General features: G+C 43.2%; 1 protein-coding gene across 9 annotated transcripts in view; it reads left to right on the top strand.

The window, feature by feature from the left end:
* Positions 1-17,184, top strand: part of CNTNAP2 (contactin associated protein 2) — a 2,604,396-nt gene that overhangs the window by 2,556,189 nt on the left and 31,023 nt on the right. For all 9 annotated transcript variants that reach the window (XM_068236339.1, XM_068236338.1, XM_068236337.1 and 6 more), the window contains one exon: positions 722-949. In XM_068236339.1, the coding sequence (XP_068092440.1) occupies positions 722-949 (228 nt within the window). The remainder of the gene's footprint in view (positions 1-721; positions 950-17,184) is intronic.

Below are 17,184 nucleotides of genomic sequence, written 5' to 3'. Positions count from 1 at the left end.
CTCTGACATAACATTCAATGAAAAGCTGCCATTGCATTTTATTGCATAGCTGTTGTATTTATATATTAAAATCTATTTAGTGATCACTTCTCAGTTGCACACATACTAGAAGCAGAGAGAGCTCAGTTTCTGCACTTTGCTAATATTTACTAAATGTATCTGACAAAGGAAGGTAAGCAAAAGACAATGTTATTAGCTCTTCGGATGTGGCCAGAAGCTGCCCACTGAAACAAGGAGCTTTCCACTGAAGAACAAAATGCTGTGTTTAACTGTTTAAATGCTGTACTGTTACAATTTTTTTTTGTGGTAGTTGATTTAATGCTGTGAATAATCTTTTAGAGCAAAGAGGAAATGCTGAGTTTCGTATCACTTTAAGCCTGTATTAGAATATTGAAGATCCATGAGGTATCTCGTATATATATAACAGGATGTGCAGTTGTCAAGTGCGCATAAATTAGTGACCTACACAAGTGGTGTACAACAGGTGCTGGCAGCTGTGGTGCATGGCTGATTAGTATTTAGCTGCTTACCAAACATACTTTGATTTCAGCTCTGTTCCTGAAGAGCAGATATTGATTAGCACTGCAATGCAGCTGATGTAGCTGAATGTACTCAGTTCTTTATGCCAGACAAGATTGACCACTTCTGAGCTGGCGTTTCTGTGCATCCTCTAAATGCAGTGACTACTGCTGACACATGGTGTTTTGTTCTTTGTCCCCAGAGACTGGCACGATAGACCAGGAGATCCAATCATACAATACTCCAGGCTTCAGCGGCTGCCTTTCTAGAGTTCAGTTCAACCTTATCGCCCCACTCAAGTTAGCCTTAAGATCAAGGAACAATTCCCAGGTGCAAGTCGTGGGAGAACTAGTGGAATCAAACTGCGGTGCGTCTCCGCTAACAATCCATCAAATGGCAACGGAACATAATCCCTGGCATCTGAACTCAGGTAATGGCAACCTTTGATGTTTCACTAGTACAGACAGAGAAAAATCAATATAGGTATTTCTGAACTAACAGGCTTTGCCTTCATTTTAGCACTGTACAAAGTGTAATACAGCAAATCGGATTATTTTACAAAATATGGGTATAGAGAAGCAAATGATGCTTTTGTGCATGCATTCTAATGCTCTAGTCACTGTAGGGAAAGTGAAACTGTCCTGATATAGAAAGTATTGTTCATTGAACCACATAGAAAGCATTCAGTATTCATCAATGAATACTAGTGTCTGTAATAAGCAGCACCAAACTCTATATTGCTCTGGGTTCCTTTACTGCTTGAACCTATCTTGCTGAGCAGTATGTTTTATTTGTCATGCAAAGAACAAAACTGAGCAAAACAAATCACATACTGTAGATCTGTGAGATCTGTCATATTTTCACTGCCTGCTGTAAGTGACAGAAACATAGGAATAAAGTAATTTATAGTGCATTTTACTGTGCGAGAAATGTACATTTATATGTATGCATTTAACAATTTTTCAAGATAGTTGTCCTTTAAATGAAAGTATTCTGATTGGTGTTTTGGCAAATAATTTACAAGTGTTTCAGGTCAATTCCTTTTTGCTTCTGATTTAAAAAAAAAAAAAAAAAAAAAAAGATCATCCCCAGCAACTAAAGTCTTAGAAATTGCTTCACCGCAATGTGTTTCTTCCTAATATCCTGTCCCAGAAGTCGAGTGATAATTTCACTGATGAAAATATTGTTCTGCATTGTAGTTCATAATCTCTGGTATAGAAACGATTTAAACTTTTAAACATCCACATCCTGGCTTGGCATCTCATCTCTTGCAGTTCATTTCTCTATAAAAATAGGATTTCCCTTTATAACACATTGGCAGGAGGAAGCGTTATGTTTTCTTTTGGGACGGCAGCCAACACATCCATTTTTCCTTGCTAATTGGACACAGTAAATCAACTCTGTGTGCTTATATTTGTATATGATTGCAAAGTGCTTGACTGGATGACAAGAGCTGTTTCATGGTTTCCTCTTACAAGGGCATCCTTATGTCCACTTCCCAGTATGAAGCAGAAACTTCAGTGTTTGATTAAAAAAAAAATACCCTACACACAGCAGTCTGTGACACGATTGTAATGTAAATGACAGTCACATCAGAGTGGAAGGTAATTAGAAGCCATTATAACTGTACAGAGCAAATGATGGAGTCCTTGTTGTCTATGTGATAAATCAGGCTTGGTGCTAATGCTTCAGAATAAATGATTATTTTGTGCGAGTCTATAGTTTTTACACATAAACCTTTCATAATGCATAGTGGCTTAGGAATGGCTACAACAGCCATAATGACTGCTGTGAGGCCTGGAGGAGCCAGTCAGCCACTCCACAGCCCTTGCCTGCTCATCCTTCCTCTTTCCACAGTATGCCTCCAGCTCCCGGACCCCCTCCCATACTGCCATCCCTGTAACTCCTTGTCTCCCTCTCTACTTAATGGAATTATTCTAATAGGCCTGCTTTACTAAGGCCATGGAAAGTGGGGATAAACAGCAAGGCAAGAAAACTCCTGATCGTATCCTTTACTATAAAAAGAAAAAGACTGCAAGTGACTCATCGCTGCTTATTAACCATTCACTTTCCATCTCTATGGGCTTTTATGCCTCAGGCAACGGCTGCAGCGATAGCCAACAAATAACAGGCAGTGCTGCTTTTAAAAAACAAAACAAAAAAAATAACAATTTTTATTGTATTTTACATAGTCACAAAGCCTTGACCAAGAGACAACCAAGTAAGAGAAAGCAAGCATAATGAACAGAATATACGCTCCATGTATTTAAACTCCCCTCACCACCTCCCCCAAAAAAGGTTCCCACAAGGTACACCGTGTCATCAATTTGCAGTGCTGCTTTTTAACTATTGATTTTTATTAGGAACATACAGTTCAATGAAATAAATCACATCACAGACACTTGGATTTAAAACATCTTTTTTTTCACATACAGTATTCATCTTCTTTTCTTCTTATGTTTTCTTCTTTTCTTCTTTTGTAATATTCTTCCTTGGTTGAAAAACTACCAACCTATCGTCTGCACACCTTACATCAGGACCAATGAAGAAATCGAACAGGGTTGCCTATCATCCCTTTATTTACTTACAGTATAAATCTAAAGTTAAGTACACACATCCGATAATTGTTGCCAGTCGGAGATCAAGAAAGTTCCCTTTGGTGACAATTTGGGGATCGATGCTGCACAGACACATCTTTAGCCTTCAGGCTAGCTAGGTGTTCCGTTGCTATAGAGGGGGCGGATCAATCGGCGTACAGCATATTTTGAATACTATGAAACTATTGTGTAGTTAAGCTCTCATACAACATAGAAGTGGTAAAATTGGCCAATCATAAGCTATGCTAATTTTTTCACAGGTGAATTTTGATTGGCTGTTGTAGGCTCCACCCATTTTCCTGAATATTAATCCCAGTCACCCAGTAACTAACTGTGCAAAGTTTGAGAACCCTGCCATTAACAGTGTAAGAATGGCTGCAGTTTGTATTTTTCTAGTTAAATTTGTTTTTGGCTCCGCCCACTTTTTGTAACCTTGACACACAGTCACTCAATGACCACGTTTGTGAGCTTTCAGGTCCCTGGCATCAAAAATGTATGAATGGAAGTAGTTTCTACTAAGGAAATCTGATTGGCTGTTTGTGGCCCTGCCCCTTTAGTGAATTTGGACCCCAGTCACCCAGTGACCGACTGTAGCAAGTTTGAAGCCTCTGTCATTAACAGTGTAAGGCTCCCTGCACACTGCATGCGATTCCGATTCCACTTTTTAATTGTTTTTTACATCCGATTCCGATTTTTAATCTTTACTGCATGCTGCGTTTTTTGATCCGTTTTTCTGTTGAATGTATTCAGGGAAAATCAGAATTGAAAATCGGAATCGGAAAACAGATTTGCAGTGTGCAGGGAGTCTTAGAATGGCAGCAGTTTCAATATTCCCCTTGAAAATCAATAGGTGAATTTTGATTGACTGTTGTAGGCTCCACCCACTTTCCTGGATCTTAATCATCAACCCAGTGACTAAGTGTGCCAAGTTTGAAAACCCTACGATTAACCACTTGCCGACCGCGCACTCATAACACGCGTCGGCAAAGTGGTAGCTGCAGGACCAGCGACGCACATCTGCGTCGCCGACTGCAGGCTAATTAATCAGGAAACAGCCGCTCGCGCGAGCGGCTGCTTCCAGTCAATTCATGGTGGGGGGCTCCGTGTATAGCCTGCGGGCTGCCGATCACAGCTCGCAGGCTAAATGTAAACACAAGCGGAAATAATCCGCTTTGTTTACATTTTTACAAAGCTGCTAACAGAAGCAGCGTTGTACTAGATCAGCGATCCCTGGCCAATCAGCAGCCGCGGATCGCTGTCACATGACAGGCAGGAGCCTGTTAGAGGCTGCACAGGACAGATCCGTTCCTGTGCAGCCTCCGATCTCCGGGGCAGGGAGGGAGAAGAGGGAGAGGGGGAATTCTGCCGTGGAGGGGGCTTTGAGGTGCCCCCCCCGCCACCCACACGCATGCAGGAGCGATCAGACCCCCCCAGCACATCATCCCCCTAGTGGGGAAAAAAGGGGGCGATCCGGTCGCTCTGCCTGGTGTTTGATCTGTGCTGGGGGCTGTAGACCACCCAGCACAGATCTTAGAAATCAGTGCTGGTCCTTAAGGGGGGGTAAATGCTGAGTCCTGAAGTGGTTAACAGTGTAAGAATGGCTGCAGTTTAAATTTTCCCATCTAAAATGAATGGCTGAAATTTGATTAGCTGTATTATGCTCCGCCCACTTTTCCTGGATTTGTAACCTCGGTCACCAAGTGACCAACTGTGCCAAGTGTGGGGACTCTGGCTTGATTACTGTGAGAATTGCAGCCTTTTACATTTTTTTTCCATTGACATGAACGGGTGAAATCTGACTTGCTGTTTGTAGCTCTGCTTAGGTGTGCAGGGGGGCCGTGAGACCCCCAGAACATATCATCCCAGGTAGTAAGGGATCTGCATACCAAGTTTCATTGAAATCGGTCAAGCCGCTTTCGAGTGATCGCGGCACATACAAACACACACACACACACACAAACATACAATTATATATATATAGATTATTTATTTGTTTATTTTTTAATACATTTTCCAGTTTTTTTATTTTTTTATTTATATATTCCCCCCTCCCTCCCTCCCCCCGCCAGCCAATCAGCGTGATCGGCTCATAGGCTTCAGCCTACGACAGCCGATCACTGTCAGGTCTTCCTGTGCGAGCAATCCCCTGCAAAAGCCAGCCCTAGGACTTTACGCCAATCGGCATTAGGCGGTCCTGGGGCTGCCACCACGGCCACGCCCATCGGCATGACGCGGTCATTAAGAAGTTCATGCATTAACCATTAACTTTCTTTTGTTTCTCCACCCTCTGACTTTGTCTCAGTGCCAATGAACTATTTGCGGTGTTGATTGCATGAGAATGTAAATTGCCCAATTAACTCATATCCATAGGCGGTAGGGGCAGGTGGCATTGCTCATAAATGGCTACATCTGAGGGCCCCATGAAATTTTTGCTAGGGGGCCCCACGATCTCCAGCTACACTACTGTGTTCCTCTCATGGTATTCCCTCATTATAGTGCCTCTATTATTGTGTCCACATTATGGCATTTGCAAATAGGTCATAGGTTTGACATAAAAGAAGCAGCACACCACTGGCTGATGCTTGTATGTCGGAACAGAAGCAGTACATGTTAGGAACACGCAGGTGCTTCATCAGGTGCATCTTATCTCTTCTTAACTTTTGGTTGTGTCCAGGACCGTGCAAGCAATTCGGTCGAGGTTTGGCACTGGCAAATCCCAGGACACAGTACACCTGGGCAGCTGCTTCCTTGGAATTCTGTATTAACGTGGCAAATGTTTGACATGCCTGGTCAAACACCTTTCAACACAGATATGACATACATAGGTTTCCCAACTGGGTTTCACTGGGTGAGATGATTGTCAGGATGCATCTTGCCTTTTAAGCTACACCCTCATTGGCCAGTTCAGGGGACTTTGATTAATTTATGCTTCTTATTATATACCAAGCCAAACAGCAACAGCTCTACCCACAGAGATCATGTGATCTTATTTAGGCATTGTGATTAGATGGTACAGTATAATAGGTTCTGTGCTTGAAGATGGTCTGTAAAAATATAAGGTGGTCACACTAATGTACAGTGGCTTTCTGACTCATAGATGGATGCTAATATAAATCCTGTATTTCTCTGTGTGGAGAATGTATGTCTGTGAAATATAATTTCTCTTTGGAGGTCATCCCTCTGTGTTTGTCATAGCAGTGTTCCATCATGTTGCCATGTTACTGCTTACAAAAACGTTTTTGTTACAATTATTGGTAGTTAGTCACATGTTCTTGGATGGAGAACATGTGTAACTGATAGCGAACACATTAAATACTCAGGAAGGCTCAGTGGCTTTCAAGAGTTAACCAATAAAATGCCAGATGCACCATTTGCAAAATATCGGTACATAATGAGCTTGTACAAGATCCTGCCTAAGAGAAGGATGCCTTTCCTGCATACATGAAAAAAGGTGCCTGGGGAAAGAGAGTGCAGGGGATTGCCGGTAGTAGAAATGATATTTTACTATGGCTAAACTTAACCCTACTCTCATACAAAACTCTCCCTCTACAGATACCTAACCCTAAACCCCCTGGTGGTGCATAACCTTGAGAGCCCCCAGTGACTAACCTTAACCCCTCCTGGTGGCGCTTAACCCTCCCTGCGCTCCTAAACCTTTGTCCCCTCCTGCTGCACAGCTGCAATATGTGGCAAAGGTAATGAAGGTATATTTCATCCTTGCCCACTATGCAATGCCGCAATTTGCATTTCTGCAAGCCCCCAGCGCCTGTGATGCTATCAGGCACCGAAATTTAGTTTGTCTACTGCTAATCCTAATTTATCTTCTTTGCTGCATATCACAGCCATTACAAAAGGTACGTTTTGGCGGGCACCGCAGGCAGCCCAAATTTCTGTCCTTTCCCGCAAATCGCGGCTTTTATAATAGGTGTCTATAGCGGCACAATTTTTTTTACATCTGGGCTACTGCGCTGTTTTTTCCTGTTTCGCTCTTTCCTGTCTTTATTTCTTGGACATTGACAACTTCCGATTCCTTCTGTCTGTCATGGGTTTATGGCAGACTTCAGTAAAGCTGCAAACATTTCTGTACCAAATGATATCTGGTAGTCAGGGCAAGTAACACTGTGATCTCAAGCTACTGGCTGAGCATGAAGATAAAATGAAATGGCTTTTCAAAAGCCTTGATATCAACCCCCTGCTGATTTTATAGAAATACTATTGTCGGGATTTATAGTAAGCAATGACTGTCTTTAGTGTAGAGCTTACATGAGAGAACAGAGTTCAGATATTCACCCATCTGAGAGGCGCGACGCAAACATATTGAATGAATCCTTCTAAGCAAAAGAAGCAAAAATCCACCCAGGTACTTTTAACCAGTTTATAAAAGAAAATTCTGGTAAATAACAGTTGATTTGTTAGAGCTATAGAACAGAAAGAAAAAAAATGTTATTACTTTGACAGAGTAAAATAGCACATCTCTGCCTTTGGATATTGATACAAGAATAGGGTTTTTAAGGGGAACCTTTATGTTCAGGCCGGGATTTACCTCACAGGAGCCTATAGGCACAGATGTCCTGGCACCTTAGATTTCCCCTTCCATCAACCTACACTCTCCCACCGAACTGCACTGCAAGTGTGCTGGCTGTCTCAGCTATCACTTTTCCCTTACTTCCCTTGCCCGTCACTGGTAGCTACAGGTGCCCCTTAGTATTAGGTAGCCAGAAGTACCATAAATATTAAGTAGCTAGAGGTGTCCCCAAGTATAAGAAAGCTAGAAGAACCTCAGTATTAAAGGATACATCCAAGCAGAATAAAAAACAAAAATCCACTTTCCTGGAACTTCCTCCAGCCCCTGGCAGCCGTTCTGTGCCCTCGCCGCAGCTCCTGTGGCTCCTTGTCTCCTCCGATGCAGATGCCAGCTTCCGGGTCGGCTTCTTTTGCACTCCACCGTGCGGGTCACGTGGTCGCGCTGACGCTATCTGGACTGTACTGCGCCTGAGCAGTACAGTCCTGATGACGTCAGCGTGACCATCTGAGCTGCACAGTGGAGCGCAGAAGAAGCCGACCTGGCGAGGCCGGCATCTGCAGCGGTAGAGACCGGAGTTGCGGCGAGGGCACAGGAAGGCTACCAGGGGCTGGAGGAAGCTCCAGGTTAGTGGATTTTTGTTTTGTATTCTGCTTGCACAAATCTTTAAGTAGCTAGAGGTGCCCCTGACTGAAGGGAGATCGCTTTAGTGGAATGCAGAGAGCAGGGTGAGTAAACCCTCATTTATACTCTCATCAAGACTCTGCATAGGGAAGAAGGGAGGGAGGTGGTTGGGGAGAGAAGTGAGATGACTTTCCATCCTTGTGTGCATGTAAGCATGTGCCTACAGTGCGTTATGGTAAATCCAGCCCTGTTTATGTTCATTTTAGGAATCTTCTATACCCAAGGTATAGCAGGGCTCCTTCAAAGTATATTGACACTGAGCAGTTTTACCAGTGCATGAGAAAGCAGCTGTATCTGACATATTGTTCTGCAACTGCTCTCCACAAGAAAAGCATACATATGACAGTCTACTATATAGAAGAACTACAGGGGTGTGGCTCCTTCTGCCGCGTACGCTAAAAAGGGGTGCTGGGAAAAAAGGGCACGGGGTTTTAAACGATAAACATGGATAACGTTTAAAAATATAATGTACTATATTCCGTTTAAATACTCGTTTTTATAAAGTTATAAATCATTAAATAATGTTCATGAAATCGGCAATTGTGAAAACGTTAATCTTCCGTTTAAAAAGTGAAATGTATAATAACGTTTAAAAAAAATTAGTAAGTAACCCTCCCTGTACCTACCCCTAACCCCTAGACCCCCGTATTGGTGCCTAAACCTAAGACCCCCCTGGTGGTGCCTAAACCTAAGACCCCCCTGGTGGTGCCTAAACTTAAGACCCCCCTGGTGGTGCCTAAACCTAAGACCCCCCTGATGGTGCCTAAACCTAAGACGCTCCTTGGTGATCACTGTATTGTGTATAGAATAATGTTTTAGAAACAGTAAGGGATAAAATATATTACAATTTATGTTACGTACTGATCGCTTTATTTTGTGAGTAATAATGTTTTACAAACAGTAAGGGATAACATTTAAAATAATGTTTTATTGAAATAGGAAACGTAAATCATCACAAGCAGTTATAAAACATTAAAAATCTTCGGGCGCCCTTGGAAAACGTTGTTATTCTTGGGCGCCCTTTTTTCCCGTTCGGCGCCCAGTAAACGATATTTATTATGGGAGTGAATGGCGGCGCCCGATTTGTCCACTAGCCTCCTGCGCCCTTTTTTACTGTCACCCCTTCTGCCTGCTGTTTGTCTTGAAACAGGAGGATGTAAGTTATCATGTAGCCTATACAAATCAGTTATCAGTAGTTTCTACAGATAGAAAAAACATGCGTATTATACCAAATTAGTCAGCCTCCTGGTTAATAATATATTTATTACATATTTGTAATTACTCACCTGCTGGGAAGTTAATAGTTCTGGGGTCAGAGGATCAGCACTCCGTAGGTAAGTAGTGAGTCTCACCCCAACCCCCGCCCGCCCAACCGCACACTCCATCAGGAACCGTTTGAGAAGGTTCAATTTAAGAAAATAAGCCTGGTGCTCAGCTCCCTCTAAAAGGTGTTACTTGTAAAAACGTTATTTTTCTACCTATATCATTTTATTTGCTAACATGATACAGAAGATATTTTCCTACTATCCGTAGCCTGGAAAGTGTTGTACAAAGATCTTAGTCAATTTTAAATGTTGCAACACAATAATAATCCTTCAGATGTAATAGCTGGAGAACAGCTTAGCCGCAGAACACGTGAGGGAGCAGGTGGGGGACACTGAGCGGCAGATCACAGGCGTCAGGTATTCTCTTTTCATTCATTCTATTGCTTGCAGGATGATAGACTTTTGCTAGACTGCAATACTGGGATTGATCAGAGGCAGACTTGGCTCATACAGTATATATTGTGGTCATAGTGTCAGTTCTGCATGTTTTTTGTTACATGATGTACCTTGAACCTGCTGGAATTATTTTATGCTTTATTATTAATAGTGACCGCCCTGAATAGTCTGTTGTCTTTACAATGCTTTGTTTTTAATTGCTTTGGCATTGAATTAAAATCATTTTGCTTTGTACGACGTGGCAAAGTATTTATTTATTAGCACCGACATGGATGACTTTTCTTTTTGGTTCTGTATTGGAGCACAGTAGAGAAACGTGTCCTGGAAAACCTGGACTGGATTTTTTAAAAAATTTTGTCCAGCGTTGTCGAATAGCTAATGAAACAGGATTTGTGCATTGAAAACGTTTTGTAATGAATGTAAGTAGCAAGATTTCCTCACAACAGAAAATGCTCTCAAGTTTGGTTGAATTACGTAGGTACTGTGCTTTTTAAAAATAAATGGTTTTGGTGTACTTTCAAGTATGCAATAAGTTTTAATTTCAGCTTTGTGGTTTGCCAAACCCCAACAGCAAAAGGAATAATTGCATTTCTATACCTGAGACCTTGGATATGATTAAACGATACCTATTAGAGGAATGCATTAATTACAGCTGCCTTCAATATAATTACATTCATTTCTTCTTGACTGTAAGATGTTAAATGTTGCTGCATAATATTAGGGAGAAGCCTGCATGCTCTGGTGTCCACTTCAAGAGAGGAAGCATCCTATGCACTAGCTTCCATAGTTAGCCTTTTGCAGAACCAATTATTCAATGATTGGCAGACAGAATTAAGTGGCAGCATGTTATTGTGTTGGGTCGGTGCACTGTCATGATCTGCAGTGTCTCCAGAGAGGCATCCAAATCAGTTTTGGAGCTTAGTGGGTCATGTGGGACCTACAACATGCACCTGCCCAACCACAGCAGTTTCCTGACAGCTACGCCAATCTGTGGGTGAGATTTAATAATCTCCCTGCTGGAAGTCATCTCACAAATCATGATGTATTTCACATAGCAGTTCCGCCTGCTTTATTATTTTCCCACCCTGCTGCTTCTCTTGCAGACTGCATGCATATAAGAAGTGCCAAATATATCTTCTTACTTCTGCACTTGCCTCTAGGCTCTCTTTACATCACTAATCAGTTGACTATTGGGAACCCATTGCAGTACTGAGCACCTGCATACATTGCAAACGCAGAACAAATTTACCACTAATCAGTTGCTTTATACTCAGCAACTGATTGCAATGAAAAATGTGATATAAAGTAGACGTATTGACTGAAGTCCCTGTGTTGGTGTGGACTGTTTACAATTGTTCATTCCACTGCCATCACCCATAAATGACCCCGAAGCATTATGGTTGTTCATTTATTTGTTGAATAAAGTGATCCAAGCTTGCATATTTGTATATGACAGTTTATCAGTTCATCTGAGGCCCCTTTTACATCTCAGTATACATATGACAGTGTGTGGCACCATGGTCATATGCATGTGCTCAGTCCTATGCATGTGATCAGTGACGTATATGAGTAATTGCTACTCAATCTTATCGTACAAACTCCTGGAAGGTGTCTGCTACATGAGACCACCCAGCTCTCGCTTATGCAAGTCCCACCTCTACAATGCAGCTAAAACAAGCACAACAAAAATGGTCTGCCTGCTATGTGAACTGTAGGTACCAATAACAGACATAAAGCGTCCGCTATTAGTAGCCGCAGTTTACATAGCGGGCAGCCACAGTACCTGCTATTTACCAGGCGACCATATTTTTTGCAATGAGGAAGGTTATTAGTTGTCTGTGGGGGGCTATTAGTTACCTACGGGGTGTTATTAGTTGTCCGCGGGTGTATTAGTTTATTAGTTGCCCACAGGGGTTATTAGTTGTCTGCAGGGGTTATTAGTGGCCCAGACGGGGGTGGTTCTGTGTGAGAGTAGGGAGAGGTTAGGTCATAGTGAAATATCGGCAAATATTACCGATATTTGTATCAATTAAGTAGTAGAATATTGGTACATTGACATATATTCAACTACCGCTATATATGCCTCCTTAAAGAGAACCAAAGACTAAGCACCCTCATGTATTTTACTACATTTATCAGTGGGCACATGACAGTAAACACCTAACCTGCTCTCTGTTTCATTCTTCTCTGCTCAATTTGCCTGTTATCAGCTGTGATAAGAATCCTCGACTGAGCATTCAGTCTAGGTTTGACCTGGAATCATTGTAGCTGAGTCAGTCTTCTGTGAAGTTTTTTCAAGCCCAAGCCCGCCCCCTCCTGGCTCTGCTTTCCTGCTTTGCATACTCAGAGCTCTGATGACATGGGAGGGGCTGCTCTGCTGAGAAAGAAGCTCTGAAACAACAGACAAGTGTGGCTGTTGTGTGATCTGTGTGCACTATGCAGTCGTCATCATTATTATCTGTGCCGTTTCATTCCTATGAGAGACACTTCCTACAGGCAGCCACACAGCATACCAAAATAAAAAAGTTGAAAGCACACAGATGAAAGACTGCAGCAGCAGCCCTGCTTGTCTATAGTTTCATAGAGCCTAGACAGCACAACCAGAACAACTGAACCCGGCAGCAGAAGGGATATGAGCCGGCAGCCATATTGGATTTTTCCTGGAGCATTAATGGATAAAAAACACTCAAAAAGACACACCAGAGCGGCGAAATTATCAGGTAGAGCATTTATTCTTTACAAGCTATCAAGTGATATGTTTGTTTTGTGTGAAACATTCATCTCTGGTTCCCTTTAACCAAATTTGTATTTTCTGTTTACACCGCACCCAAATTAGTGTGGAGTGTTGATTTTTTTTTTTAAATATTCTTACAACAAAATCAATCACAAGCATAAGTCTTGAACATGAGAGATAAACAATGTTACATCGCTATTCCATTTCCAAGTATATTGGGGACTATGTCCTAATGCACAACTTATATATACCGATTTAGCATTATAACATGTATATTAGTTTGTATGTATCATTCTCAGCATGTCAACTGAATATTTGCTATGGTTGGCTCATCAATTTCAACCTACAAATAACTAAAAGTGACTAACCTAGTAGATCAGTTTAACCAGTGGGAAGCTGTGTCGGACTGTCTCCAAGAGAGACGCCCAACCTTCCCACCCCAGGTGCAACCCTTCATCCCGCCTAGTGCTATCAACATCATCCACTTAGTATTTGTATGTCCTAAACTCATTTAAGGGTATATCTATAAATTCTGGATCACTTTATCGAACTCCTCTGACTCTGTAAACATGGAGTAGTAGGCCCACGTCTTTTGGAATAACTCAGTCCTCTTTAGAGCTGTGTGCGCTATATCTTTCATAACATAGACATGAGCCAATTTCTTTTACCAGTTTCCGAGCAACTGGGGATGAACCATCCTTCCAGTGACAAAATAAGAGACATTTGGATGCATTCAGAATGTCCCTTATAATAGACTTTTAATATTTTTTCCTTGACCATTAATTAAGATGAAGTAGGTAGAATTCAGGTGTCAATGACATTTCTCTCTCAATATTTTCACCCCTTCCCAAAACCCTTTAACTCTGGGGCAGGTCCACAAAATGTACAGAAGTGTGTCCGGAGTATTTCCACAACGCCAGCAGTTAGGGTCTTTGTCCGGGAAAATGTGCTGGAGTTTAACTGGTGTCCAGTACCAATCAGTTGGAATTTTATAATTAAATTCTTAGACTCTTGCAGCCAGGGAGGTTTTATGAGCATATATGCAAATTCTACTTCTTTGTCCGGGAGTAAAATACCTGGATAGTTCAGTTTCCTACTTGTCTAGGAAGGGCAAAGGAGGCATTACCTGTTCCAGTAACAACAAATGCAGTTTATACAGCGTCTTCCGCATGGGTTATTTTACTGTACATAATGATTTGAATTCTGTAAACTGTCTTCATTATGTGGGCTCTATCCCCTTGCTACGTACATAGAACCTTATTTGAAAAAATAACCACCATTTAAGCTTCAGATAAGAGATTTGTTGTTGTATTTCTGATAGAGTGTACCACTCTGTCTGGCAGTGGTGTAGCAATAGGGGGTCCAGAGGTAGCGACTGCATCGGGGCCTTGGGCCAGTGGGGCCCCGAGGGGCCCACTCCTCATACACAGTATTAGCTCTTTAGTGCTCCTGTGCTGATAATATTCACTTCTATAGATGCTTTGAATAGTAGTAATCATTAACAAACTGTTCCCAGTCCCCTTCGTGCACTTATGTCACTATGGTTGTCCTTTATTGGTTTTGGAGAACCGTACCAATTGCTATGTATAGCATGCTTGGGGGGCCCCAATGCAAAACTTGCACTGGGGCCCATAGCTCCTTAGCTATGCCACTGCTGTCTGGTCACCAAACGCCGAGAGCACCAGGTCCACCGAGTTCTTAGCACCTCCCCTCAGATGTCCGTGGGAACCCAAAGGAATATCTGGGTTGTGTACTAGGAGTAAAGGGGTGAAAACCACATAACTATGTCATGGTGGTGTCTGACCCTATCCAGGACCTGAGTGCCTAATTTTTAAATGTACGACTGCTGTAGCCTTATTTCTAGTATATATGTAAACTACCCACTACCAAGCACTTAAGGAGGGTAAGAGAAAAATATGGATTGTTTTACACTTACTGTATCTTTTTTACTGGCCTTGATAAACCTATTGAATTAATTTCCTGTTATACCACGGACTCATTGTTGCGGTTCATATATAAGCAATGCATTATCATTCTGTGCCAATGCCAATTGTCATACTTTAGCACATGTTTTTCACTCTTCTTTCCACTTGTTAAATTTTGGTTGCTCTCCAGTGGAGATGGCCCGAACCTCCGATTTTAGGTTCGCAAACCTGGTTGCGAACCTACTGCGAAAGTTCGGTTCACGCGAACTTTCGCGAACCGCAATAGACTTCAATGGGGAGGAAAACTTTGAAAACTAGAAAAATGTATGCTGGCCACAAAAGTGATGGAAAAGATGTTTCAAGGGGTCTAACACCTGGAGGGGGCCATGGCGGAGTGGGATACACACCAAAAGTCCCTGGGAAAAATCCAGATTGGACGCAAAGCAGCGTTTTAAGGGCAGAAATCACATTGAATGCTAAATTGCAGGCCTAAAGTGCTTTAAAACATCTTGCATGTATATACATCAATCAGGGAGTGTAATTAGAGTACTGCTTCACACTGACACACCAAACTCACTGTGTAACGCACCGCAAACAGCTGTTTGCATAGTGACGGCCATGCTAGACTGGTGCGCACCATGGCCAGAGTGCAGGCCGTGGCGGTTTTCAAGCCCATATGGTCGCCGGGCTGTGGTAGCTCAATGATAGAACAACAGTGACTGTCCAGCTGATCAAATTTGGTCTGTCCACAATGAAGCAACAACCTTATTATGTTTGGTGTGCCACCCCCCGAGACACTCATATAGCCGGCGGTCATTGCTTCATTGTGATATGCAAGCCCCTTCACCGCGGCAAGGTAATGATCACGAAGGGGAATGGGCACATGTACATGCCTTTTGTTTTGTTGTTGCAGCTGCACTGCAGCCAGAAAAATTAGGCAGGCATGTACACGCACCAGAAAAATTATTATAGCGGCCGCTGCTAGCAAAAAAATTCAGGAATCCGCCTGGAGTTCTGGACCCTGTTGGTGGTGGCGGAGAAGGCAGTCAAGCGGCCTGCAGGCAGAGATGCTGTGTGGGGAGCGACAAAGTCTTGGGGCAGGCAGCCAGTCACACGGTGTGCAGGCAGAGATGCTGTGTGGGGACTGACTTAGTCTTCGGGCGGGCATGCCTCATTCATTTTGATAAAGGTTAGGTACTGAACACTTTTGTGACTTAGGCGACTTCTCTTCTCAGTGACAATGCCTCCAGCTGCGCTGAAGGTCCTTTCTGACAGGACGGTTGAGGCAGGGCAAGACAGAAGTTGGATGGCAAATTGTGACAGCTCTGGCCACAGGTCAAGCCTGCGCACCCAGTAGTCCAAGGGTCCATCACTGCTCACAGTGTCTACATCCACATTTAAGGCCAGGTAGCCGGCTACCTATTGGTCCAGGCGTTGGTGAAGGGTGGATCTGGAAGAGCTAAGGCGAGGCGATGGACTAAAGAATTTTTATAACATGGAGAAGAAGAAAATGCGTGCACCTTCCGTCCATAAACATCCATGTTTATTACAGCAGTGACATGAATGTTACACATGGGATCCTTTTATCCATAGCGGTTAGATCAAAAACATACCGGTATGTGAGGAGATGGTGGTGAAGGAGGTGGGTGGCGGACAGGAGCGGTAGAGAGTGACGGCCGTTTCGTGTCATGGAGACACTTGGTCACGCTGCGTTCCACCTGTTGGAACTAAAGAATGTCCGCATGTCCGATATCACCATAAGATCGCTGGAGCGTCCTGTCCTTGCCTGCGTGGACATGGGAGAAGGATTACTGGCAGTGGTACCTTTATTGCGTTGTGCTCTGACATCACCCTTAAACGCATTGTAAAGCATAGTTGCCAGCTTGTTCTGCATGTGCCGCATCCTTTCTGCCCTCTGGTGAGTTGGTAACATGTCCAGCACTTTGTGCCTATACCGAGGGTCTAGTAGCGTGGCCACCCAGTACAGCTCATTCCCCTTGAGTTTTTTTATATGGGGGTCCCTCAACAGGCTGGACAGCATGAAAGATGCCATCTGCACAAATTACTATCCATCTCTTCTTGCTCTTCTTCAGTGACGTCAGATAAGTCCTCCTCCCCCAGCCACGAACAATACCACGGGAACGTCGAGCAGCACAAGCCCCCTGCGACGCCTGCTGCGGTTGTTCTTCTGCCGCCGCCGCCTCCTCCTCCTCCAAAGAAACACCTTCCTCATCAACCGAGTCTGACTCCTCTTCCCCACATGACTCTTCCTCCTCCTCCCCCCTCTGTGCTGCCGCAGGTGTTGAGGAAACATCTGATTCTGATGTAAATTGCTCCCACAACTGTTCCTGCCATAACTGTTCCTCTTCACGCTCCTCCACAGCTTGATCCACCACTCTACGCACGGCACGCTCCAGGAAGTAAGCATACGGGATCAAGTCTCTGATGGTGCCTTCACTGTGACTCACCAGGTTGGTCACCT

Source organism: Hyperolius riggenbachi, chromosome 5 (assembly GCF_040937935.1).
Source record: "Hyperolius riggenbachi isolate aHypRig1 chromosome 5, aHypRig1.pri, whole genome shotgun sequence".
Classification (NCBI taxonomy): domain Eukaryota; kingdom Metazoa; phylum Chordata; class Amphibia; order Anura; family Hyperoliidae; genus Hyperolius; species Hyperolius riggenbachi.
Note: the sequence above shows the minus strand (reverse complement) of the source record. Positions and strands in the feature narration are given on the sequence as shown.